The sequence below is a fragment of the Sporobolomyces koalae genome (genome assembly GCF_050403365.1).
Source record: "Sporobolomyces koalae JCM15063 DNA, S_koalae_JCM15063T_v1_ctg35, whole genome shotgun sequence".
Lineage (NCBI taxonomy): Eukaryota > Fungi > Basidiomycota > Microbotryomycetes > Sporidiobolales > Sporidiobolaceae > Sporobolomyces > Sporobolomyces koalae.
In genome coordinates, this window is record NW_027481736.1 from 1 (window position 1) to 24,133 (window position 24,133).

At 54.8% G+C, this 24,133-nt stretch overlaps 12 protein-coding genes across 12 annotated transcripts; 5 read left to right on the forward strand and 7 right to left on the reverse strand.

Annotated features, from left to right (window-relative positions):
* Positions 1-168, forward strand: JCM15063_002326 (uncharacterized protein; the record flags this gene model as incomplete). Its single annotated transcript, XM_076680265.1, has 1 exon — positions 1-168. A coding segment is annotated over one exon (168 nt), but the record flags the coding sequence as incomplete, so codon positions are not given.
* Positions 169-884: 716 nt separating this feature from the next.
* JCM15063_002327 (uncharacterized protein) lies at positions 885-1,357 on the reverse strand (the record flags this gene model as incomplete). Its single annotated transcript, XM_076680266.1, has 3 exons — positions 885-923; positions 995-1,082; positions 1,161-1,357. 3 exons carry the CDS (start codon positions 1,355-1,357, stop codon positions 885-887), a joined length of 324 nt encoding a protein of 107 aa, XP_076532557.1.
* Positions 1,358-1,839: 482 nt separating this feature from the next.
* TSC10 (3-dehydrosphinganine reductase) lies at positions 1,840-3,223 on the reverse strand (the record flags this gene model as incomplete). Its single annotated transcript, XM_076680267.1, has 6 exons — positions 1,840-1,926; positions 1,990-2,111; positions 2,177-2,362; positions 2,449-2,815; positions 2,871-3,002; positions 3,071-3,223. 6 exons carry the CDS (start codon positions 3,221-3,223, stop codon positions 1,840-1,842), a joined length of 1,047 nt encoding a protein of 348 aa, XP_076532558.1.
* A 267-nt stretch (positions 3,224-3,490) lies between these two features.
* JCM15063_002329 (FluC/FEX family fluoride channel) lies at positions 3,491-4,760 on the forward strand (the record flags this gene model as incomplete). The annotated part of the gene is made up of 3 exons (XM_076680268.1): positions 3,491-3,891; positions 3,956-4,088; positions 4,152-4,760. The coding sequence occupies 3 exons, from the start codon at positions 3,491-3,493 to the stop codon at positions 4,758-4,760; spliced, it is 1,143 nt and encodes a 380-aa protein (XP_076532559.1).
* Positions 4,761-5,259: 499 nt separating this feature from the next.
* JCM15063_002330 (PP2C family serine/threonine-protein phosphatase) lies at positions 5,260-7,109 on the forward strand (the record flags this gene model as incomplete). Its single annotated transcript, XM_076680269.1, has 9 exons — positions 5,260-5,328; positions 5,428-5,525; positions 5,609-5,723; positions 5,812-6,154; positions 6,219-6,432; positions 6,506-6,615; positions 6,698-6,822; positions 6,891-6,994; positions 7,061-7,109. The coding sequence occupies 9 exons, from the start codon at positions 5,260-5,262 to the stop codon at positions 7,107-7,109; spliced, it is 1,227 nt and encodes a 408-aa protein (XP_076532560.1).
* Positions 7,110-7,656: 547 nt separating this feature from the next.
* Positions 7,657-9,107, forward strand: JCM15063_002331 (uncharacterized protein; the record flags this gene model as incomplete). The annotated part of the gene is made up of 8 exons (XM_076680270.1): positions 7,657-7,663; positions 7,731-7,823; positions 7,968-8,015; positions 8,099-8,243; positions 8,352-8,460; positions 8,551-8,653; positions 8,739-8,963; positions 9,043-9,107. 8 exons carry the CDS (start codon positions 7,657-7,659, stop codon positions 9,105-9,107), a joined length of 795 nt encoding a protein of 264 aa, XP_076532561.1.
* A 421-nt stretch (positions 9,108-9,528) lies between these two features.
* Positions 9,529-11,238, reverse strand: JCM15063_002332 (uncharacterized protein; the record flags this gene model as incomplete). The annotated part of the gene is made up of 8 exons (XM_076680271.1): positions 9,529-9,534; positions 9,601-10,009; positions 10,079-10,145; positions 10,211-10,475; positions 10,617-10,646; positions 10,766-10,874; positions 10,941-10,949; positions 11,045-11,238. 8 exons carry the CDS (start codon positions 11,236-11,238, stop codon positions 9,529-9,531), a joined length of 1,089 nt encoding a protein of 362 aa, XP_076532562.1.
* A 408-nt stretch (positions 11,239-11,646) lies between these two features.
* On the reverse strand, positions 11,647-13,445 carry JCM15063_002333 (uncharacterized protein; the record flags this gene model as incomplete). The annotated part of the gene is made up of 5 exons (XM_076680272.1): positions 11,647-12,497; positions 12,568-12,734; positions 12,800-12,944; positions 13,014-13,135; positions 13,204-13,445. The coding sequence occupies 5 exons, from the start codon at positions 13,443-13,445 to the stop codon at positions 11,647-11,649; spliced, it is 1,527 nt and encodes a 508-aa protein (XP_076532563.1).
* Positions 13,446-13,864: 419 nt separating this feature from the next.
* On the forward strand, positions 13,865-15,160 carry JCM15063_002334 (uncharacterized protein; the record flags this gene model as incomplete). The annotated part of the gene is made up of 3 exons (XM_076680273.1): positions 13,865-14,702; positions 14,786-15,039; positions 15,101-15,160. The coding sequence occupies 3 exons, from the start codon at positions 13,865-13,867 to the stop codon at positions 15,158-15,160; spliced, it is 1,152 nt and encodes a 383-aa protein (XP_076532564.1).
* Positions 15,161-16,001: 841 nt separating this feature from the next.
* On the reverse strand, positions 16,002-18,723 carry JCM15063_002335 (uncharacterized protein; the record flags this gene model as incomplete). Its single annotated transcript, XM_076680274.1, has 13 exons — positions 16,002-16,161; positions 16,226-16,268; positions 16,342-16,543; positions 16,603-16,973; positions 17,048-17,385; positions 17,453-17,555; positions 17,626-17,681; positions 17,769-17,838; positions 17,955-17,977; positions 18,043-18,119; positions 18,187-18,233; positions 18,460-18,495; positions 18,579-18,723. 13 exons carry the CDS (start codon positions 18,721-18,723, stop codon positions 16,002-16,004), a joined length of 1,671 nt encoding a protein of 556 aa, XP_076532565.1.
* Positions 18,724-19,636: 913 nt separating this feature from the next.
* On the reverse strand, positions 19,637-20,728 carry JCM15063_002336 (thioesterase family protein; the record flags this gene model as incomplete). The annotated part of the gene is made up of 3 exons (XM_076680275.1): positions 19,637-20,213; positions 20,300-20,444; positions 20,542-20,728. 3 exons carry the CDS (start codon positions 20,726-20,728, stop codon positions 19,637-19,639), a joined length of 909 nt encoding a protein of 302 aa, XP_076532566.1.
* A 1,065-nt stretch (positions 20,729-21,793) lies between these two features.
* On the reverse strand, positions 21,794-23,197 carry JCM15063_002337 (bZIP transcription factor; the record flags this gene model as incomplete). Its single annotated transcript, XM_076680276.1, has 3 exons — positions 21,794-22,212; positions 22,284-22,736; positions 22,867-23,197. The coding sequence occupies 3 exons, from the start codon at positions 23,195-23,197 to the stop codon at positions 21,794-21,796; spliced, it is 1,203 nt and encodes a 400-aa protein (XP_076532567.1).
* Positions 23,198-24,133: the final 936 nt, after the last annotated feature.

A 24,133-nucleotide genomic window follows, 5' to 3' on the forward strand; every position in this document is an offset into this window, starting at 1 on the left:
AAGCAGAAGGAGCTCGAGGCTGTCGCCAACCCCATCATGCAAAAGGCTTACGCCGCTGCTGGAGGTGCTCCCGGAGGCATGCCCGGAGCTGGTGGATTCCCCGGAGGTGCCGCCCCTGGCGCCGGTGGCGGAGGTGACGACGGACCTTCGGTTGAGGAGGTCGACTAAAGCACTCGCTTCGAACCTCGCTCAGCTCGTTGTCGTCGTCGTTTAGTCTCCCCCCCCCCCGCATGTTCAGTCTCCCTAGTAGTTCCTTTCCTCTCGCTCTTTTTTGCCGTCGCAGTATACTTCACCACTACTACATGTACCTAGTCCACTCGATCTGCTTGAAAAGAATATGCTTTTAGACGCAAAAACCCAAATGTGTTTCGTCCTAGTGAGAATTCGAGCTCGTTCTGGAAATGTGCTCCAGAATGCGTGACTTGTCCAAATCGCCTGACTGCGACACAGCCGCAAGATTCCGTAGGTGATCTCGCGGTCGCCGCATTGACCAGATCTCATCCTTCGAAATGTGAACGATCGACAAGCTCTCAACGTTCTCAACAGGCTCGCAATTTTATGTCTCGAGCCGTCTGACGGTGTCTTGAGCCTTTCGCACAATGGCTACATCTCAGTCTCGTCCTCACTCTTTCACAAATGGTCAGTCGGCAAGCCATGGTCGTGACATCGTGGATCGTTGGAATTCTTGAGAGGACTGCGGAACATAGCTCGATGTTTCGGCCGACGCCTCGGTAACGTGAGTGCGAGTAGAGGCAGAAAAAGCTCAAAGCTGTCCGAGCGTGGTAGTTCCGTTTGAACGATAACTCTCCTCAAGCATTTCTTGCGGGTACTGAAATTTGACTTGCAAAAAGACTTTGTACAGATGCGGTATAGGTGCAAACAATTTATCCACGGGACGAGGTCTTTGCAGTCGATCCAAGTGGCTGCACTCGTCCGAAGAGAGACAGTCAGCGAATAGACTAGAGAACCATGATCGTGAATTCAGGAGACTCACTCGGTTCGCAGTCTGCTCGTCGTGAGGAGCTTCAGCATTCGCCTTGTTGTCCGCTTTCCTTTGCGACACGTTGCTGTATCCGAGGTATCTGCAGAATGAAAGCAAGTCCTTGGTCATCAGCTTCGCCCCCACTTGGCACAGAGTGGAAGGCCTTCACGGGGCTCACCCAATACTGATCACTCCAATCGCCATAAACACAGGGTAGAGACTGTTCTTGGCTTCAGCAGTAGTGGCATCGCCAGATCCACCGGTCGTGCCAGTGTCGCTCGTCGTTGCCGGGTTGGCGAAACGAGCCGAAGAAGTGGAGAGCGGGCGAATCGCGGAACGGGCCGGAAGCGAACGAAGGATTGATCGAGAGAACATGACTTGACAAGTATCGACGTGAGGTGATGATAGAGGGAGAGAGAGGAGGAGAGATTTAGCGATTTGCAGACGTAGCTTGCAGCAGAGCGAGGCGACATCATCGCGATGCACCTCGACGATCGAAACCTATCGGACCTTGCCAGTAGTATGAAAGCATTGCAAGTCAAATCTATCCGCGGCACGCGGAATATGTATACCAGCGTAAGCCGCGCTGCAGTCAAGCGAGAGTTGAGAAACTGTGAAAAAAGCTCAAACGACCTTCTCATCTCGGCGTGTCGGAAGCTTCATCGACATCAAGCTGACGAGCTGAACAGAGCAGACTGTTGAAAGATGTGAGTAGTAGTCCTTGTTGTGCAACCACGAATGAGATCACCTATATCGAATATCAGCGGGAAAGAGCGCAGGGCAACCTCGATGCAGTTTGCAGTACCTCTCCGTTCTGTCATTGCGAGCTTTACACTCGAGAGCGAAGGTCTTTTCTATTACACTCGCTTGAGGAGCGCCAGTCTCTTGGCTTCTTTCCGCACCTCTCCGTCTGCAGACATCCACCCCCAGATAGGAAGTGCGATCTGTCGAGAAGTCTCATTAGTATCCTCAGGTATCCCACCCAAGTAACGGACAAGATCGCTCACAGTTCCAGCAAGACTCCAGAACGAGTCGACCAGGAAGTTGTTGCGAGGTGTGATGCCTCGACTGTTGCGGAACATGTGGCCTACTGGTTCGTACGTGATGTAGAACTCGTTTCGCTCGAGACCTGCGTTTGCGACAAGGTCAGTCTTGAAGGTCATAAACTATCTTAGGCTGTGCTTAGTTACTCACCCTTGATCATTGCTTTCGCGACTTGATCTGGGGTCAATCCTTCATCGGGGCCTTCGATCTTTTTCGTGATCTCGGGTTTCAACCTTTGCTCGTTCTCAAATCCTGGCGAGAAGATGGTTGCCGGCAAAAAGAGATGAACGTCGATTCCGTACAGGATCAACTCGTTCCGGAGAGACTCGGCAAGACCTGACGTAAAGATCGAAAAAAAAAAGATAGTTGTCAACGCTGTTCAGATGCAACTGAGAGCGAGGCAGGTCGTGGATGAGGCTCACCTCGGATCGCGTACTTGCTCGGCGAGTACGTCGAGTATCCAGCGAAACTCATCAAAGCCAATACTGAGCTCGTCAGGACGACCTTGCCTCCTGTTTGCCCGCCTCGCTTCATCGCTGCGACCGCCTCATGGATCGTATTGAGACACGTTCTGAAGTTCCACTCCATGCATTCCCACTGTTTCTGCGCGGTCACTTCCGTGAACATGCCCGGTACGCAACCTCCGGCACAGGCAAAGACATAGTCGGGAGCACCAGATGACGAAGGGATCGCGCGACAGGCTTCGTGCAGAGTTGCAGCGGCGGCATTTGGCTCTGTCAGATCGCACGAATAGGCTCTGAGGATTTGACTGTCGTTCTGACGATGAGTCTGTACCATCCGAAGCGTCAGTCTTCCGCCAAGGAAACATTCTGTCGGCACATACCTCGACCTCAGCGAGAGCCTTGTCGAGTTTAGCTTGCGACCTCGATACGATGCTGACGTGGGCTCCACGATCTGCGAGCTGACATGCGAGAGAGAGCCCTAATCCTTCCGAAGCTCCGCCGATGTAGCAGTGCTGTCAAACGTGAATGCCCAAAGACAATCAGCCAAATTCCTCCATGGAACAATGACTAAGATGCATACCTTTCCTGCAGGCTTGAAGCGAGAACGACGCAAGAAACCTTTCATCACCGCGATGGAGACGATAACAGCCGAGAAAGTTGCGAGCATAGTCGACGTGCTCGAGAACGCCCAGGCACGAGCTTGCGAGACTAGAGTGCCGATATCCTGGCTCATCAAGGCAGTCGACGAGCGGTCGCTGAACATTTACGGAGCATTATTAATTCTTCGGGCGCGACGCGGATGTTGGCCGACCCAAGTCCGCTTCGCCTCCATAAGGCCAATTCAGCAGCTTGTCACGCGCTTGTCGATACCGGAAGAGCACTGTGCAAACGACTACAGAAGGCCGGTTGCGTCCCGACTCCGACTGCGACAACTCGTCTACTTGACATCATCCGTCCGGCACATCAAGATTCGGGTGGAAAGACAACCACGGCGCGTCGAATGGATCTGGAGCTCGAGAACGACGATGCCTACCGGTTACCCGAGTTTATCCATAATCAGTCCCACACACCGAACTCGGGTGAAAAGACCAACACGGCGCGTGGGGTGGATCTGGAGCTCGAGAACGAAGATGCTTACAGGTTACCCGAGTCTCCTGCACTAGCTCGCGATGCACGCCCGACGGCCAAACTTAAGGTCCCGCTTATCCAGCCCACTTACCCTGCGCTCTCGATATACTCCATGATGATGTTCGCCACGATCTGGGGCGTCCTCGCAAGACTCGGTCTCGAATGGATCGGAGGATTCGCCGAAAGAGAGGTTTTTGCCGTCATATGGGCTCAAATCGTAGGATGCATAGTGATGGGATTCGTGGTGGAACGCTCAAAGCAAATAGAAGAGATGTCCGTACATTCCCGTCTGCTCAACGGAAACGCAGACCTGACGGAGCTTGCGCACCGTCACCAGATTCCCGCCGCTGTTTACCATGCTGGGTACAGGGTTCTGCGGCTCCTTGACGACATGGTCGACCATGGCGAACGACACTTTTGTCGCATTCGCCAACCTCGATCGCCCTCGAGGAACTAGCAGATTTGCAGGCGTGAGTCGTTCTCTAGCTCGGGCGGCACAGAAATCGTCTCATCCTGCTTTGTTTGCTTCGCAGTTCCTGTCTGGGGTTGCCGTCACTCTCATAACTCTGGTCGCGTCGACTTGCGCGCTGCAAGTCGGCGTGCACTTGCACGACGCCATTCCCGACTTTCCCGTGCGATCCCGCTTGCGCACCCGCCAATTGCCAACCCTCGTCAACCTCATCTCGATAACGATCGGACCTCTGTTCCTCCTCGGAAGTCTGTTCCTCCTCATCTTTGGTCCCAACGCCTGGCAGTCGCGCGCTACGTTTGCGATTGTTTTCGGCCCGGTCGGCACGTTGCTCCGGTACGAATTCTCGCGCCGTCTCAACACAGTCCGCGAAGGGGCCCCTCTCGGCACGTTTGTAGCCAACACGCTCGCCGTACTCGTGTATGCAGTCATTGGCATTCTCGCCCGGCATCCCAACTCTCGACTATCGTGCGCAGCGCTCAAAGGGTTGCAGGACGGGTTCTGCGGGAGCCTCAGCACGGTGTCGACCTTCGTCGTTGAGCTGAGAACGGTCAACAGGCCTCAAAGCTATCGATATTTCTTCGAGACTTGGATCGCGTCCGAGATGCTCCTCGTCGTGATCCTGGGCAGTTGGGTCTGGAGCGGCGACCGAGCGGGTCTCTGTTGGGCATAGAGTATAGAATTGATAGAGTGCACGTAGATTGGCATCGTCCTGTTGTTGTATCACGGTGCTCAGAATTCATATTCCCAGCGTCTGTCACTGAGGATGATCAATTGGAACCGCTCGCGAGCTTAAAGCTTTCTTCGTCTCGGCTCATCGGAAAAAGTGCGCTGTTCGACATTTTGCTGCCAGCAGTCTCTTCTGCTAGGATCTATGACTAGTGTTACATGTCGAGTGGGCGCGGTCACGCGAGCTGGGAGCGCAGTTGTCCGACTTCTTTGTCGTGGGCGGTCGCGAAGAGCTACGTCATCGTAGTCGCCCTCGCTGAATCCCAATCTCCCTGCCCCTCGTCCTCACAGAACTCGCGCTCGAACGAGTTCAGAGTTTCAGTACACCCATCTACAGCTACCCCACACACACCTAGTTGCACGCTCGTCGCTTTCGCCTCGACTGTCGAATAATCCTTTCACCTTTTTCATCGCCCACCCGCCCACTCACGTGTCCGAAAACCATGTCCCCCTCGGAAGGAGATGCTCAAGTCCAGCAAGAAACCTCTGCTCGGGGAATCGAGACGTTCGGCGTCAGTCTCACACTCGCTTGGTCACGGACGAGGTTGCTTCGGCATCCAGTCAACACGACAGTCCACTGAACCTCTCGTGGTTCCTTTGCGGCTCTACAGAATCTTAACCAACATCCTCAAGTTGGAGACAACAAGGCTGGATTCCGTGTCGGAGTGAGCGAGGACAAGAACCGCAAATGTCGCAAGGCGATGGAAGAGTACGCTGCTCAAGTCCCTATCCCAATCCTATTGGTCGGCATGGGATCAGAATCACTGACACATGGTTATACGCCTTACTCAGCGCTCACTCGTTCATCTACGACTTTGCTGGAGTCAGGGGCCAAGGCTTCTTTGCCGTATACGACGGCCACGCTGGCAAGAAAGCTGCCGAGTGGTGCGGCCTGAACTTCCACCAGGTATGCCTCCCTACGAGTTTGAGCATAACGATCACGCCCACGCCGAAATCCCACGAATAAAAGACTGACGGCATCATGCTTCCCGCAGTACCTCCTTGACAACCTTCGCAAAGAGCCCGACACGCCCGTCCCTCAACTCCTCAACGCCACCTTCCACCAGGCCGACGCGAAACTCTCGGAGGTGTCTGCCGAAGAAGGCACGCACTCGGGCTGCACCGCCGTGACTTGCTTCCTCCGCCTCGAGGACGAGTCGGGCAAAGCCGCGGCCCAAGCGAGCGGAGTCGAGTGCCCACCGGTCGACGAAGTCACGCACGGCAAGGTTCGCGACAACGATTCCGCGCTCGAAGAGGCGAAGCAGGATGGGATCGAAACCGCCGACAGCAACCCTCGAGAAGCACTTCGACAAGTCGGCGAAGATGACAGCCAGGGGTGTGCGTCAATCACGATCTTCATATGATGACGATGGCATCCGCTGACTCTCTTCATCTTGTTCAGCCGACCAAGCCTCGAGTCACGGCATCAAGAACAAGATCAAGTCGATCTTGACCGGTTCTGCGACATCCAAATCTCCGAGCCCGACGACAACTTCTCCCGCGCACACGGGCGAGAAGCATACTCATGCAGATGTCGATGGTCCGGCACAAGTCGTCAGCGCAGCGAAGCGTACTCTCTATACCGCCAACGCTGGTGACGCTCGAGCTGTTCTCTCGTGAGCATTGATCTCGTTCTCTTCAGTGGACTTTCGCCTATGGCAACCTCTGATCCTTCGAAATTTTCTGTAGTCGAAACGGTCAGGCTGTGCGACTCTCGCACGACCACAAGGCGAGCGATGCCAAAGAGGCCGAGCGCATCGACCAAGCTGGTGGTTTCATCATGAACCAACGTGTCAACGGTACGTACTTGCGCTTATCTGAACCGAGCACCATGCGCGGACGCGTTTTGGATCGGCCACTGATCGGACCTCTGCATTTTAGGCTACCTCGCCGTTTCCCGGTCCCTCGGAGACTCTGCTATGAAGCAATTTGTTGTTGGCTCGCCCTACACAACCGAGACGACTCTCGGTCCTGAGGACGACTACCTGATCGTCGCTTGCGATGGCGTGAGTTTCACTGGCGCTTACCATCCCCTGACGTCTGGGTCACTGATTGAACTCATCGTCAAATGCAGCTCTGGGATGTCTGCAGTGATCAAGAGGCAGTCGATCTTCTCAAGGAATCTGGCATCACTGATGCGCAGGAAGCGAGCAAAAAGCTCGTCGACTACGCTCTCTCGTACGTTACTTGTCTTCCTGTGGACCACGAATTCGAACGCAGGAGCTGACTCGGGCTTTTGTGCAGTCGAAACTCTACCGACAACATTACTGTTCTCGTCGTTTATCTCAACTGAACACGTTTAGATACCCGCTGTACTCGCGCAGCTTGTTCACCACGAGCACATTTTCCCCGTTCCCCCCCTCTCTTTCTCTCGCAACCTGAAACTGTACTAGCCCCCCCTACCCTCGAGAGCGCAAGCGTCATCACGGACGACTCGTATTCCTTTTCGCAGCGCAAATTCCAAAGAGCCGCTTCGGTGCGCACTTGCCTCGATTCCGTACATACTCCGCCTTGTTCTCTTCTCTCCTTCAAGTGATTTGTTTGTATCATTCGTATTGGAAGCAACTTCCTGTCAATGCTATTCCCTACCCCTTTCTACGTACATGTTTGCTTCCTTTCAGGTTCAATTTGTATGTTTTACGCCAGCTTTTCATGCGTATATACACTTTCGTGATTGCAAGCTGTCGCGATCCCAGCAAGTGGCACTTTTCGAGCTCAGAAGAGACTAAGAACTCGGCCGAAGGTGCCCCGTGAACGTTCGACATCAGACTTGAGTGACTCGAGTCGACTCGTCCTCTCCCATTCGCGACTACTCTCCCGTCCCCTTCAGCCCTGCATACATGACTAGTGAGTACCAGAACAGTCCTGATAGCGTTCGGTAAGACGATTTTGACACAGTGACGTGTTTCTCCAGTTCAAATCACTTCGCCTATCGGGTCTCGATTGGAGGGACCCGAACCCCACGATGGACGCAAGACAGTCTTCTTCGATATCGACAACTGCCTGTGTATGTCTCCTCGAGTAGTAGCCAGAGCTCTGCGCGAGTATAGGCGGTACTGACGTTGCATCATTCAACCTTGTGCACCCCTTGGTTAACCCCACTCCCATCGCTTTTGAAACCTCGTTCGGGAAATGCGAGATGGACAAACAGATTCGAAAGATGCTGGAATCGCAGAACTCATGAAGACCAAGATTCGAGGTAAGAGCCCCTTTTTCCTGTTCAAATTACGCTCGACTTTAGGTTGCGACCGCTAACTAAAGAGGTTCTTGTTGATCTGTTAGCATACTTTGAAAAGTTGGGACTCGCACAAGACGAAGCGGCAGAACTGCATCATCGGTATTACACCGAGTACGGGTTGGCGATCCGGGGGTTGGTGCGACACCACAAAGTTGACCCTCTCGATTACGACCGTCATTGCGATGCTGCGTTGAGTTGCCCTTTCAATTGTTCCTCTCCCTTTGGTCTAGCTCTCAAAGAAAAACGATCCACTGACTGATCTTGCTTTGTTGACGACGGGGTTCATGATTGAAACAGGTTGCCACTCGAAAAGGTGCTCAAAATCGATCCCAAGCTGCAACAAATGTTGCAAGATCTTGATCGGACAAAAGTGAGGGTATGGGCACTCACAAACGCCTACGTCAACGTCCGTTTCACTTCCTCCCCCCCTTGCTTTCTCCTTCTTCGAGGGCTACCGAATTGACTCGTTGTTTTGTTTTATACTTATTTTCCCCAGCATGCGGTTCGAGTACTGTCACTCCTCGGTCTGTCACAATATTTTGAAGGTGTCGTCTCGTGTGACTATGGAGCTGGAGAATTCTCTTGCAAGCCCGAAGCAGGTACGTAATTTCCATCTTGCTACGACAGAGAAAAAGGCCCTTCGAACAACACTGATTCGATCGCCGCTCGTAACATGGTGCGCAGAATTCTTCAATTCGGCCCTTGCCGCAGTGACGGACCCAGCTCCGAGTCCCGACTCGTTGTACTTTGTCGATGATTCAGCGTTGAACATCAAAGGTGCCCACTCGTTGGGATGGGGCAACTGTGTCTTGTTTGACGAACTCGGTGACGAAGCGGAACGGTTGGGAGGGTTGGAACATACCGCTCAACCTCGAGATGCGAAAGTGAGCGTAATCAACGATATGCAAGGTCAGTTTGGTCAATTTTCTCTTTCTCCAGCAACACATACTTTCTTGAGTGTACTGAATGTTTTCCTCCTCATGTTTAGATCTTCGCAAAGTGTGGCAAGACATCTTTATCGAAACTTCTCGAACACGGAACGGACATGCATGAACGATCTCTGTAGCGCAATTCAACCCGCACGTAACTTGGACTAGAAGAATACAAGTCGTAGGAGCCAACGATTTTCGACGAGATGGAATGGACATCATTTCATCGTAGATGGCAAGTGTTGTAATTTCGAGACCGCATGTTTCGAAACGCCGAGTACTATGTGGTCTTGACCTCTCACACGATGCCTGGTTAATTTAAAAACCTCTCGCAAGAACGCGAGCTCACGGTCGTCTGGGAGAGAGTGATTGCAGCGAGACCTCGCAATAGTAAAGAGAAATACGGGGTATCTGGCTACAGCAGTAATGGAGTGATAAAAGGAGCGTGAAGATCTACAGAGAGGCGAAAAAACCCTCGAAAGGGAAAAGGAAAAAAGGTATTTTGCGAGGTCGAGCAGAATCGGTGAGTCGGAGGAGCGAGTGCTTTAGGTCTGTTGAACGATGAGGACGAGTTAGAAGCGTTCGCAGTACGAGAATGTTTGAGAGACGATACTTACGAGGGTGTAACCACCGTCGACACGAAGATCGGCACCGGTCGTGAACGAACTCGCGTCCGAGGCGAGGTAGATGACGGCACCCTTGAGATCCTCGGGCTCTCCAATTCGACCCATCGGGGTCAAGTTGACCCACGCGTCTCGCAGTTCGGGGTCACGGTCGAGAATAACTCGCGTGAGCGCCGTGGCCATGTATCCAGGCGAGATGACGTTGACACGAATGTTCTTGGTAGCCCACTCGACGGCGAGCGAGGAAGCCAAGTGGCGGACGGCAGCCTTCGAGGCGTTGTACGGCGACTGGGGTTGCGGGATGTTAACAGCCGCGCCCGACATGGAACCGATCAAGACGATCGAGCCAGGTGCATCACGACGCATCATATCCTTGGCCGCTTCGCGCGCAGTGTAGAACGAGCTAAACATCATACAGAGTCACCTACATGAAATCCGATTGGAAAGCGACACGGGTCAAAATTTGGCTCACCCTTCGACGTTGATAGCCATGAGCTTGCGGAGCTTCTCTGCCGGGTACTCGGTGGCAGGGAAGTTTTCTGTCGATGGGAAAGCTACATCAGTGCTGCTTCAATGAATATTTTTGGCCTTATAATAGACATACCGACGATGCCAGCAGCGTTGACGAGCACGTCTACTCGTCCGTACTTGTCGACAACCGTCTTGAAGCAGTCCTGCACGCTTTGTTCGTTCGCGACATCGCAACCGAGACCGATTGCGGAAATCTCTCCCGGCTTCGCCTGACCGTGCTCGACGAACCACTTGACGAGGTCGTCGGCTGCCTGTTCGGCCATCTTCTGGTCGAGGTCGAGAATGACGACCGCATTCGAGCCAGATTCGGCAAAGGTTCGTGCAATCAGGTTACCGAGCTAGAGACGAGTGCAACACCGAGCTACGTCAGCAGCGGATCAATGGGAAGAAGGCGAGGAAGGCCAAGAGTGACGAGGGCGGGGCTCAGGCAGGTGACGTGTTTGGGGGAGCGGAGAAAGACAGGGGGAATGACGACGTACACCTCGAGCGGCGCCAGTAACAACGCAAACCTGACACACGTAAGATACGCATTAGCAAAGCGTTCAAGGTGAGAAAAGTCGAAACTCCGAAGGAAGATGTGGGAAATCTTTCGTCGGAATTCATGAGCCGCGTGGGAAGAAAAGCTCACCTTGTCAGTCATCGAGAAGGAAGCGAGCGTACGACGGGTGTGTCGGCCAACGTCAACGTCGGCACCATCCATCGAGTGGCCCAAATCTCCGGGCTTGAAGTCCTCCTCCCTGGAAACAACAGATCCAGATCAGCGCATGCGCGCGAATTGCGCGGAAAAGCACCATGAGACATACTCGGGATAACTGCGAAACAGGAAGGGAGCAGTGCGTCGAGAGGTCAGCGCATTGTTCGAAAATTCATCACTCTCGCAGACGAAGACGAGTCGAGAGCGACTTACGGGATTTTGATGTCCTCGCGAACGGCAGCGTGTGCTGGCTCGGGGCCATTGACTTCGGCAGTCGAAGAGATGAAGCGTTGGGCGAGAGGCTGGTGGCGAGCAGCGACGGCGCGAGTGGTGGGTGCGGCAACACTCGTGAAAGTGCGCCTGGGAAGTTGAGTGCGGATAGCTTGTGTGAGTTGTCGGGGAAGCATATTCGATTGACTAAGTGTATTCAGTACAAGACTGAAGTATGGGATGAGGAGAGAGAGAGAAAAACGACAAGAGTCCGCAACGTGCCACTTGCGCAGCTCGGCAGCATCACAGGCGGGGCCCAAATGTATGCACTTCTCTCGGTTATGTCATTTTCGCCTATACGTTTTTCTCTTTTTTTCTTTTTGCCCCCTGGTGCAGGGGCGGCACGAGCTCTCATTACGATACATGCACGCTACCGGCTCCACCGGCTCATTTCGTCGGACAAGATAAGATTCATGGTGGCAACGACAAACCTTCTCTCCGTCTGATCTGGCGCTCTCCTGCAGACATTCGTGTGCGGCTACACCGTTTCCCATCAAGGTAATGGTGCAGCTGGACATTTTGACAGGTCTATACGCCTCTAACAGCTAAACCCATACCAGCTTGACAAGAATAGCAAAGCAGATCGCACAGAGAATCCAAATCGCGTCTGGCTGATTCTGCGTGCGCTCGAGGCTCGTGCCCAGGTTCAATGATCGGGAAGAACTGCGCAAAGAGTGAATCGGCGGAGAACCGTCTGCCGCAGTCGGCAGTGCAGTTGCAGGGCTTGCGGTTCTTTCAAGCTGTTCGATCCTGTCTCGGAGATCCTGGACGGTGTCGTTCAAATGTCTCAGCTCGTTCGCGTGCGTTTCGCCTTGCGATTCAAGCTCGCGTTCCAAGTTGGTGAAACGAGAGCGGATTTCGGTGGTCGACGCCACATTCGCCACTCGCTCCTCCGGGTCCCCGTCTTCGGATTGCGTCGATCTTTTGACACGAGGGTGTCCGAGAAAGCGTTCCCATTCCATCGTAAACGCTTCCAGAGCGAAGCGTGAGACAGCGTCGACAAGGTACACCGAGCCTTTGCGTCGAGTGGCGTCGTCCAACCCCGAAGTAGTCGAACTTGACGGCACGAGGTCGGATCGCGTCAGGACGACACCTGAGAGATGTTCGAGCTGCCTTGAAGGGTCTGGCATCGTAGCGTGTTCTGGAATCAACCTAGACAGCGCCAGAAGAGGCGCAAGTGTCGAGAACAGGAACAGCGGAGTCAACGATGATCGATCATCGTCACGAACAGCCGCTGGGTCGGGACTCGATCGATCAGCAGTAGTGTTGGCCTGCAGTGGCGGCTGCAAGTCGGAAGAGTCGACATGGTGTTCATATTCGTGAACAGACCATTCGACGAGCTTGGCAAACAGCGCATCGAAAGCGAATGAAGGCGGCGAGGGGCGAATCAGGTCCGCTGTCTCGGTCTGGCTCGAAGAGCTGCCAAAAGCTCGGAAATTGGAGGGAGGGGGCAGAAGCGTGCGCACTTGCGAGCCGGAAGGTAGCAGGTGTAGCCGAGGGAAAGAGACCCTGCTTGCCTCGTTCTTTCGTGAGCGGTAATTCTAAGCTCCAGAGCCGAGAACAGACGACTTGCGAGAGCATCTGCTGCGTCGAGTAATCTGAAGGGGCGATTCGGTCGGTTGCGATCTTCCAGCTGTTCAATTGCGCGCATAGTCAGCACTGCGAAAAATGTCAACTGACAGCTAATCGACAACGAACTTGTGCACCATTCCCCCTTGTTCCTTGTCTTCGACGCTCCAAGCTTTCCTCGTGCCCAACTCGAGCAGTCCTGCGAGCTCTTCAAGAACCCCTAGGTCGAGCGCAATTTCACGAGCTTTTCGCAACGGCACCCAGATATCGTAGACTGTCGATCACGAAAGCCCGTCAGACGACTTTCAGGCGAAGGTCTCGACGCGTGCGAAGCCCAACGAACAGGGCGCAATACCGCCGAGAGTGCTGTCGTAGGCCGGCTTCTCGAGCCCGTACCTTAGCAGTCCCTCGACTGGAGTAATTCGGCAAGCCAGAAATACGCGTCCGATCGAGACGAACGGTTCCCTAGTATGCAAACATGCAGAATCAGCCAACGTCTCGGGCGACAACGAGAATATTGCGGAGGAATTTACCTCAGCTCTGGATCGAGAAGACGGTAGACCTCGAAGGACGGCTTGAGCGCTCCATGTGTCAGATCTCCGACTGTGCTGGAGGTCGTGGACGCTGGCGAGAAGGAGCATGTTGAGCGGATCGGGAGCGCCGCGATGAGGACCGCGCAGGGGGAGCTCGACCCGCTCAGTGGTCGGAACAGCGCAAAGTGAAGAGGAATAGCATTGTACGGCAGACTACATGAGGTCAGCTTGCGAGGCATCATCCCTGTATGAGTGCAAGAGGACTCGAAACCAGAGTGGGTCGAAATCCCTTGCGCTTCGTCTCGTGCAACCGAGCTGACTGTGAGCGTGACATTTCTGCATTGCGAGAGGCATCGCCGTCGAGAGAGAAGCATATGACGAAGCAGACGAGCAAGTACGAAATTAATCTGAGACAGGTGTTTCAGGGGTCTGCACCGCATGACCGGCGTCCAGTGAGGGTCTGAAAAGTCTTTCCCTCCCTTCGAGCTGGCTCTCATTGTAGCGGTCGCTCCCACTCTGGTGTCACCATTGCGACCAAATTCGCATCTGAACAGCATCGCACACCGCTCGAGCCGCATCCCAGTGAACGCGTCTCGCCCCTCGATTGCACCGCAGTGAACGATCAAGGGTACCCTCGATATTGCCGATCGACGTCCCCTCGATGGCTTACAACTACTACGGCGCTTCCGCTCCGTCGGGCGGTGACTACGCCGAGCATCTCTCGAACGCTGGACCGCGTTACTCGGTGTCGTCGGACCCGTACTCGGCCGGCATGCACTCCCAGTTCTCCGGTTTGCCCGCTGGAGCATCTCACGGCGCTGGATACGAAGCAGACCCCGAGATGGTAGACCTTTCGTCCGGCAGACCGCCGTCGCAGCAATACTCGGATGGCGGCGGCGCGTACTGGTCTCCTGCAGCGGGACCCTCGGCGCGAGACACGGCCGGCGGATCTCCAGACAACGACTTCGAAGACTACGACGGCGACCGGAGTCGCAAGCGACGGTACATGGTCATCGGTCTCATCCTCGGCTTGCTTGCAATTCTCGGCATTGGACTTGGAGTCGGGCTTGGAGTCGGATTGAACAATGCGAGGAAAGGCAACGACAATGCCGCTCGCTTGCGTGACAACGGATCGGGATCGAGCTCGCCGAGCGTGATCGCCATAACGACCGTGTACACGAGTACGCTCACAAACACGAACGGCCAAGTCGACACGACTCTCGTGACCGGAGCCGTGTTTACCACGAGCAATGTTGCCGTCTCAGGATCAACGCCAACGTCCTCGTCTTCGCAACGATCGGCAGGCGCAACAACCTCTTCCTCGTCGCAACAACCGGATACGACATCGAGCACATCATCAGCACAATCGTCGGCTTCCTCTTCGAGCTCGAGCGCGTCCGCATCAAGTTCCTCTCCCTCGTCCTCGTCGACCACCCCCACGTCCTCCTCCAGCTCCTCTACGTCGAGCTCGGCCGCTCCGACAACTCCGTCCAGTCAGGGTATGTAGCATGATTCCGTTCTGACTTCCATTTCACTCTCCTCATCTCCATCGCTCGCCTGCCCATTCTCGGCCGTTGCGTAGCCTCGTCTGCTGCCCCTTCATCCGTGCCAGAATCTTCAACCAATGTTTCTTCCTCTTCTTCATCCCCTACCTCCTCTTCCTCTCTACCGTCCTCTACATCTCGTCTTCCCGCGTCTACAGGATCTAGCACGAACGAATCTACGCCTTCGAGCTCGGGTTCGAGCGAGACAACCACTGCTGCCGAAGCGGGTACTACCCCTCCGCTCTCGACCGACAACCGCGGAGGTGTGTACACATACACTACTCGACCGATCGTAAGGCGTCAAAGTGTCATTTTGCCAACGCTTGTACTGACAACGCTCGCTTTCGTCCAAGGTTAATCCCGGAGGCTTCACAATCGGTACCCTCACCGCCTACGTGACCGTCCCTGCATGAGCCAGTTCTGTCTCAGGAAGCCAAAACAAACACCAACCCGCCTTGCAGCTTGATGCTAGCGAATTTGTCCCGCCAACCCTAATCTGTATCCTTACCTTTCTTCTCGACCAGGCCGTCTTTCCCTCCCTTGGTGGGTTCACGAAATGCTTCGTCGAGAAACAGACACTCTTGAGCTCTTGCTGTGCTCTTTCGTCTTTCCCCTTTGCCCGGGAGGAACTAGTCTTGCACCCCTTCTCGCGTATCACGGCCTTTTACATAGTGTATCTATCAAATTCTTCCCGATCAGTTTCTCTTGACCTCGGCGAGGTCCGTCTTTCTCTTAATGTATTCATTCAGTGTCCTTCTCGTTCGATTCAGACCCTCCTCGTCGTTAGTTACTATCAACCGTCTTCACCTTTTCAGAAGCCTTCTAATGTAAGTTGTCGCGAACAGGACTGTGTAATGGCGCTGAGCATTATCGTTTTCTTTGGTATGAGCGACCCAAGCTCGAGGGTTTCTGCCGCTCTCGAGAGAGTAGGTTCGAGCTCTAATCTCGGACTTCAGAACCACAATGCTTGCAGATGGTCGAGACGCGAGATTATTCTCTCTTTGTCTCTCGATAAGAGGTACTTCTTCTGCAAGTCGATTCTTTTCACCGCATGTGGGAAGGGATGACTCCAAAGACAAATGAGAGAGGTATAACATTTTGGAATGTGAAACAGGCGTGGCGTGAGGGAGATGGACACATATAACAACGCACACAAGAGAGAGATACGAGAAATGGACCGAGGCTTGAAGTACAGACGCCTTGTCCCCTTTGAAGGGGTTTTTTCCCGAGGGGACACAATAGGGACGACCTTGTTTAGGCGCCCTCCCAGAGCTTCTTCCACCATGGAAGTTTGCCTCGTTCGAGTTCCTCTTGTTCCCACGCAGCTTCGTCCATGTCGAACTCTTTGCGACCCGAGATGAGGTCGACCTCTTCGAGGGGGATGACCCGAGTCTTGTGCCAGAACTTGTGTCCACTGTTGTCATGAGCAATCGATCAGCATCCAGTTGATCAATGGGGACCTAAAGCTCGTCACATACAGGTACAGGCAGACGTAAATCGGGATACCGAGGTAAGCCGTGACTGTTGGAAAGGAAGCAGGCGGTCAGTGCTCATAGTCCGAGCAAGTTGAGGCAGGGCAGAAGCAGGGACGTACTGAAAGTGTCGTGCTTGAACTTGGGGGTGAACGAGTCGAAACCCTTGAAGATGGTGACGACACCGACAAACACGAGCGAAATGTAGGCAAAGTAGGGCTGGAACGGTGCCTTCCACGGGAGGCTGTCGCGCGAGATACCTTGCACCTTGAGCGCCTTCATGAAGCGAATGTGCGACCACAAGATCGACATCCATGTGAGAGCCTATTGGATGCGAGAGTCAGTGAGAACGTTCAAGCACAGGACGAGCGCAGAAGACGCACTCCGAAGATGGTGACGAGCGCGGTGAAGTATCCGAACACCTTCTTGGAACCGGATGACACGTTCATGTAGGCGATGCAGCAGACGAGGGTGCAGAAGATCATCGAGACGTAGGGAGTGTGGAATTGGTTGACGCGCATGAAGATGCGAGGAGCTTGACCTTCAGCCGCGAGCGCGTACAGCGTACGGGAGCCGATGTACAGGTCCGAGTTGGCGGCCGACAGGACGAAGAGCAAGATGGCACCGTTGATGATGTCGGGCAGGATCTTGATGTTGGCACGCTGAATGGCGAGCACGAAAGGAGAGGCGGCAGCACTCGTCGACTTTTTCGTAGCGGACAAGAGCGCAGGGTCGGTCGCCTTGACAATGAGTCCTATGAGGGTCAGGGGAGCGAGCGCAGGGGGTCAGCGGTGATATCTCTAGCGTAGAGGAAGCGGCTGAACTCACCGACGACAAAGATACTGCCGACATAGAAGATAAGGAGACGCCAGAAGGTACGCTTGATAGTCTTGGGGACGGTTTTGCGAGGGTTCTTGGCCTCTCCGAAGGTGACACCGACAAGCTCGCAACCCATGTACGCGAAGAGCGCGGTGACCATGCACGACCAGAAGCCGAGGAAGACACCAGTGTCGTTCTTAAAGATGTAGTGCGAGAAGGGTTGGTCGCGCCAGTAACGGAAGCCGATACGGTCGGTACCCGCTCCTCCGAGATCGATCACGATGCCGAGAATGATGAGACCAGTGAGCACAACGATCTTGAGGAAGGATGCCCAGAACTCGACCTCTCTGTTCACAGAGTGCCTATTGTCAGCGCAGTCAGGCGGCGGTGCAGGACCAAGACAGTCGAACTCACCCAAACACCTTGATGCCGAGCAAGTTGAGCGCAAAGATGAGCACAATATAAATGGTAATCCAGGCACCAACGGGTACTGCGTCGGTCCAGTATTGCACAACGACTATAGGGCAGAGCGGTGTCAGAATCGGAGCTGAATTCGGAATACTGAAAGAGAGCAGCCTAGAACTCACTGGCACCAGCGGTGATGTTGTTCGGGGTGACCACGAGGTACTTGAGGAGGTAGTTCCTAATGAGTTGCAAGAATATCAGCACAACAGCCTCACGAAGGCGCAGTCCGCGGACTGATGACATGAGTGATGAGGCTACAACGTACCATCCAAGGGCGAAACCCATCGATTTGTCGACAAACCTAGAAGCATATCCTCCGAATCCTTTCTTGTGGGCTGTGCGAAAGAAGAAGCGGCAGGAACAATATGGGTCAGAGCTCAACTCGCAGATGCTTTCGAATGCGGAAACGCAGTGAAGCGAGTTCCGTCGATGCTTGCAGTGAGTAACTCACGAAGGTAGGTGGCCATCTCTCCGCTGAAAGACCAACGTGGCGATGTCAGCTAGGAATCGGGTGAAGAACACGGGAAAAGCGGACGAACAGACTGCACATGACACCGAAGCACATCATACCCATCACAATGTAGGCGATGAGGAGACCGACGGGTCCACCTTTGGCCTGTTGAGCATGTCAGACAATGGGTCAGGAAGGCGAGCGAGGTTCGAAAAACACGGCGAATACGCACGAGACCAGAACCGGAACCAATGACGAGTCCAGTACCGATAGAGCCACCTAGATAGCATCGATGGAGCCGTTGTCAGCACAAACACGTACAGGCAGAAGATCGCTATTACGGGAGAAAGGAGACCGGCCAAGGACGGGTCGGCAACGACCCCCTTGTCAGCCCGTCCAGCTCGACCTCATCGCGCCATTACACATCGCCACAACAAACCGCCTCGACTACCCGCACCAGACAGGACAAGCCTGTAGACAGTGTCCGTGAAGACTGTTTACTCACCGAGGGCGATCATCGAAATTTGTCGGGCCTTGAGACCTGGTGGACGGTATACCGCGATCAGCTTTTCTCCGCGGCAAACGCATCAGCCACACCCTGCCCAGCCTGGGACTCGGACATACCTCGGTGTAGGTCCTCGCGTTCACTGATGCCCTCGTCGATCTGGCCGTGTTCGATACCACCGCGGCTGACGACCGTCGCGGTCGTTTCACCATGGGGCTTGTCTTCGAAGCCAAGGTCCTTCTCGTAGTCGGCGTTGGACGACATGCTGAGCCGGGCCGCGCTTGGGTCTCGGGGAAGAGCGTGAAGTCGATTGGTTGGGAGGGAAGAAAGCCGCGAGAGATAGGGCAGGAGGAAGCAAGAGATAGAACGCGAGCCCCGAAAAAAGCGAGAGCCCAATCCTCCGCACAAAACCAAGGCGTGCCGCAATCGACCCCTCAAGTAAGAATTTCGGGCGTGGAGTAGAAGGCTTGGCGCACTCGAAAGTTTGCTGACTTTCTGAAAAGTTTTTCACTCGCCCGAACCCGGAGCCAGGCTTCATCATCGCCTTGTCTAGTTGGCAGGACATCGAGACCCTGTCGCTCGCAGCCAGCATGCACTGTATCAGACGGGGCGAGAAAGAGGCGAGAAGCCTTGAACGAGGCTTGAGAAGGCCGACTCGCGGAATAACACGTCGAGTGGCTCTCTTCCACTCTGACCGTGGCAATCGCTTCCAAGCGGTCCATAGCAGGGGTTCTGGTAACACGGTCGAGACTCTCTGTGAAAGCCGACTGTCTCTTGGAGTCGTTCCCAGACGCTCGGCCGGAGAGAAATTGGACGAGCTCACATGTCTGTTCTCACGGTGTGACCACTCGATGGTGACTCCCATACGCAAACCGGGACAAAAGAATCCTTCGAGCCGGATCTTGATTGGACAAAGGTGAAGTTCCGGGCGTTCCGGTCACTAACGAGACTTCTCCCGATGGTCACGAGACGCACCGAGCGTGGGCGCCGTTTTCCATGGCAGGTCACGATGACCCGTAGAGGCTTGAGCTCCAAGGGTAAATACGTCTATCATAGTCGTCTATTTACAGTGTATGATCGGTGCCGTCCAACGTTCATGCATCGTGCCGAAGGCTCCTTTGGCTAGCGCACGTGATTCGTGCTTGCTTCGGTCGCAATCCTCCTGGTCTCCTCCTATTCACAAGAGTCCACTCACATCACCCATTCGTTCAGCGAGCGACGAACCCTTGACCCGCTCAGCCTCGAAGGATTCCATGCCGTCTTCGTCCCAGCCCGGTTCGCCTTTGATCGTTTTGCCTCGCAACTCTTTCCCACTTTGCCTTGCCACTGACTCGGCCCCGTACTGCAGCCACTGCCTTGATTTGCCGTTCTTCTGCAACTGCAGCGTGCGTTCGTAGTTCGTAGCGGGACCGAGGCCACTGTAGGACAAGACGCGAGCGGGAGGGATCGAGATTCGAGAACCCCTCAACTTGAAGCACGACCTCGAGAGCGCAACCGCGTTCAAGGTTCGTTCGGTCGATCCTTTACGAGGTGCGGTGGTGAACCTCGCGACGTAGTAGATCCACTTTGAATCGTAACTGACGAGTTTGACTTCAATCTCGTACTCGGCTCCAGCTGGAATCTCGTGTAGGAACGTGTACGAGGTGGATGCGAGAGGGGACCAACATCCAGCTCCGAACGCAGGACCGATCAACTCGAGCAACCAGGCGAACCTAGCCGCATCGGCGACTCGAGCGTACGAACTGTTCGACATGCTGTTCCCGCAACGCAAAACGTAATTTTTCCTCTCGGTCAATAATTTTGATTGTCTACTACAAGGATCGAATTTTGGAGGACGCACTGCATGTTGTAATCGCTGTCTGACCACCGAACCCTCGCCTTCGTGAGGGTGCGTACCTCGAACGGGTTCTTTCCAATCGACATGGCTCTCTTTGGACCTCTCGTCCAAATCTTGTAATACAGTTTCGGTATCAAACCCCAGAACTCTTTTGTGGTTCATCGCCAAGTCAGACGAGAGAAAGAGGAACTATTCAGCAATCCACGCTCGCCGAAACTGAAAAAGCGAGAGTCGGTATGGCTCACCAATATGCCACACAAAGGGTAGTGCGCGCCAGTTGATTACGAGTAGCAAGACGAACGCTTTCTTCACCAGCGAGAGGAGCCGAGAATTGGAAGAGATGGCACCGCCGTCGTAATGAACGAGTGCTGCTGCGATCGATCCGACCAGCATCGTCGACCATGCTGGAATTCGAACTACCGACATTGACATCGTTTTCGTGGAACGATCGAGTGTGAGGCTTGAAAGCAAGAATCAAACCGATGATGATACCGCGCGGCGAAGTGAGTCCTCGGCGTTTTGTCCGAGAAAATTCTCTCGGTCAGACGGGCGGCGTTCGCCAAGTCCGAATAACACGCTGAACAAGAAGAAAACTACTTTTGAAAGTGTCTGCATTTTGAAAGAAAAAGAAAAGAGCGCAAGATGCGACAGGTACAGATGGAGTTCGAGAGCTAGCTCGGTACGAGAGGGAAAGGGGGTGGATGAGACAAGCGGTATAGCTAGACGAGTGTAGACAGAAATGAGAGCGTTTTTGTCAAAAAGGTCAAGACAAAGATCTATTTTTTTCAGGGGGACAACTTGGGTTGGTGAACGAAGGGAAAGGCGGAGGAACGAGGAACAACAATGGACGGAAGCGGTACAGCTTTTACTGAGACGTTAGGAGGAGAAGAGAGGAAAGGACTGAAATATGTATGAGGGGTAAGTGACAAGAAGAGATGACGGTGAGGGAAGCGAGAGATGGTATTGAGTATCAGTGTAGACGACGAGATGGGGGAGCTCGATCTTTGGGGATCCACTTTACCCTATGTCCCACCTCGTCCCCACTCTTGCTAGCTTCGGGTATCGCCAACGTGCGTGAACCTGGACCGTGCGGACATCTCGTCAGACCGAAGAAGCGGACGTGCTCGACTGCTCGACCAATCTACTTCAGCTACCGACGACAACCGGTTCCGTCCAGCGGGCAAACTAGGGCTAGCTCGAGACACCTGCGAGAGGTGGAGCACAGCACGTGCGGGGCTGGACAGAACCTGGTTGCAGAAGGAGCGAAGAGACAGAAAGGCGAGTCGTCAAGCTGTCGCGACCGGGAGAGACGTCGCAGGAGGAACACGTGCTGGGGGCCGAGGGGCTAGAAGAGGTGGGGATACGAGGTTGTACAAAGGTTTTCGGTGTTAAAGACTATCGTCGCATGCAATGTCAGCATCACGGCATGCGAAGTAGTAACGGGACGCGGTGGACTTGACTCACAGGAAGCTCGGTCATGTCGTCGTCGCGTGATAGTCAACACTCAGACGCGACTACCGGGCCGTCGTTGAGAAAGGAGAAATCGACAAAGGCGAGACCCGAGGTGACGTTCGAGTCGTCCTCGTCCTTGGTCGAGCTCGGGTCGATCTTGACCCACTCGTTCCACATTGGGGGTGGGGCGAGGTTGTCAAGGTCTTCGAGGTACGATTCGGTCGAGGGAGGGGTCGAAGCGAGGTCAAGAGAGGCGACCGAGGAGGGAGTCGACGAGATCGACGCAGACAGGGATGGAGAGCGATCGAAAGACAAAGGGACTGAAGACGAGGACGGGAGAGGAGCAGCTTCCGCGGCAGGGATGAATCGACCTCGCGTGCTACGAGGCGAGAGCTGTCCAGGTTCACCGTCGACGAGTTCGAGTCGACTTGGTCCAACGAGGCGGGGAGGAGAGGGAGAGGTGTCTGCGCGAGCACAAGTGGGTCCGTATCGGTCGCGGTGGGTTGGCGGGCGCCGTGTCGCTTTTGGCGGTCACGTTCCTCGAGGAACGCGAGTTCTTCAGGTTGCGGGAGGGGTTTCAGGTCTGCCGTGTCGAAAGCAAAGGTCGGCTCGTACGCCGCGAAGGGAGTCGTCGTCGTGGAAATGGCAGCGAGGTGCTGCTGTGCGGATTCAAGCGAGGCGACACGTGCGCGAAGCCGCGCGGTCTCGGCTTGTTCGAGGTGCAGTTGGTTCTTGAGAAGCTCGTTCTCCTCCTCGAGGTCGGCCATGCGATTGCTCGAAGATGAGCCGGATGAGGTCACCGAGTTTGATCGTTGGGACCGAGAGAGTTTCAAATGGCTCGACGGAGCGGGAGATCCGGAGGCGGTGTAAGACGAGACTGCGAGCGGGTGCGGCGCGGTGCCGTGCAGCCGGGCTTCGAGTTCAGCGACGCGGCGTTCAAGGAACGCTGTGTGCTCCTTCTTGCGGTCGCGAGACGCTTGAGCGGCATCTGCAACGAGGGGGCGAGACCGCGAGGAGCCGTAATCAGTGAACTTTTTTTCTCCGGACGCGCGAGGGCCAGGACCCCCTCGATTTGATCGCGTCGTCCTCGGGGGGTTCGGCGGGCGGTGTGCACTCACTGCGATTGCGGATCATGCGAGCCTGTCTGCGTGCCTCCTTCTCCTTCTCGCTGAGGGCTTTGGGTACTGCACCTCGGGCCGCGTTCGATCCAAATTCTGAATTGATCGACCCCGCAGTCGCAGAGGGATCGTCCTCGAACGGGGAGCCCGCTCGCCCATGCAGTGCCGACGCGCGGTTGCGCTTCGAGCGAGGCTTCGAGTAGTCGTCCTCGTCGTGGTCCGACAGCTCGAACTGGGCAGCCGAGGCGGCATTCGAGAATCGGCGTTTTGGTCGGGCGGCCTGAGTGGGGGATGTGATGAACGATTCGCTCGGCGCAGGAGAGTACGACATGACGGGCGTGAGTCGGCGAGATGAACTGATAAGGCGAGACTGAGCAAAGGCAAGGAAAGAGGCGCAAGAAGGAGGAGTGAGGGTCGAGAGAGAGGGGGAGGGCCCACTCAGAACAAAGGTTCCAAGAGGGTTCGCGCTGGCCCTAATCTGCATACACTGTACGCTCACTCCGGCGGGAATTTTCTCGCGCTCTGCGATAAACTGCGAATCGATCTTCCAAGTCGCAATTTCTGGGTCCTCTCGACAGGACATGGCGCTGGTACTGCGCGCTGTGCACAACTCTCGCACTCTGCGCTCCAAGACCACAAAGGATGCTCTCGCTATCACTCCGCTCGGATCTCCTGATGGGTGCTGCGTTGGTTATAGCTTTCAAAGGCACTTGCGCACAGGCGGGCTCCGTTTCACCCTGCCATGTAAGAAAAATCAGAGTTGGACCGACAAGCAATCATGCGCCGGATGCGAAATTTCACCAGTTACTGTCGCAGGATTTCCTGGTTACGTCGAGTTGAAAGGATCGCCCTCCGGGCTTCCGGGTCGGCGGCGGCATAATAGGAGGGCCTGCTTCAAGACTCTCGACCAAATATTTCGATTGTACCATAGCGCGCGACGTCGGGCACAGCTCTCAATCTCGCGGGCCTGTGCCGAGACAAAGCAATTTCACTGGGCTTTACATTTTCGGCGCCATTCGCGAAATAATGTAGACTGAATGCGACGAACCTTGCGTGACGCACGAGCACGGTTCTGAGGGAACCTGTTGCTGTTGTAATCTATAGGCCGTGACCACCTCGACCCGGTCAAAATCGTTCTCTAGTGATCGAACCTTGTGCACTCAAAGGTCTGAACCTGAAAGTGGCATGTCGTGACACTGGGCAGCTACCGGTCGACTGAGTTTGCAAAAGATGTGCGAGCGCACCAACTTGCTGGAATAGCAAGTGC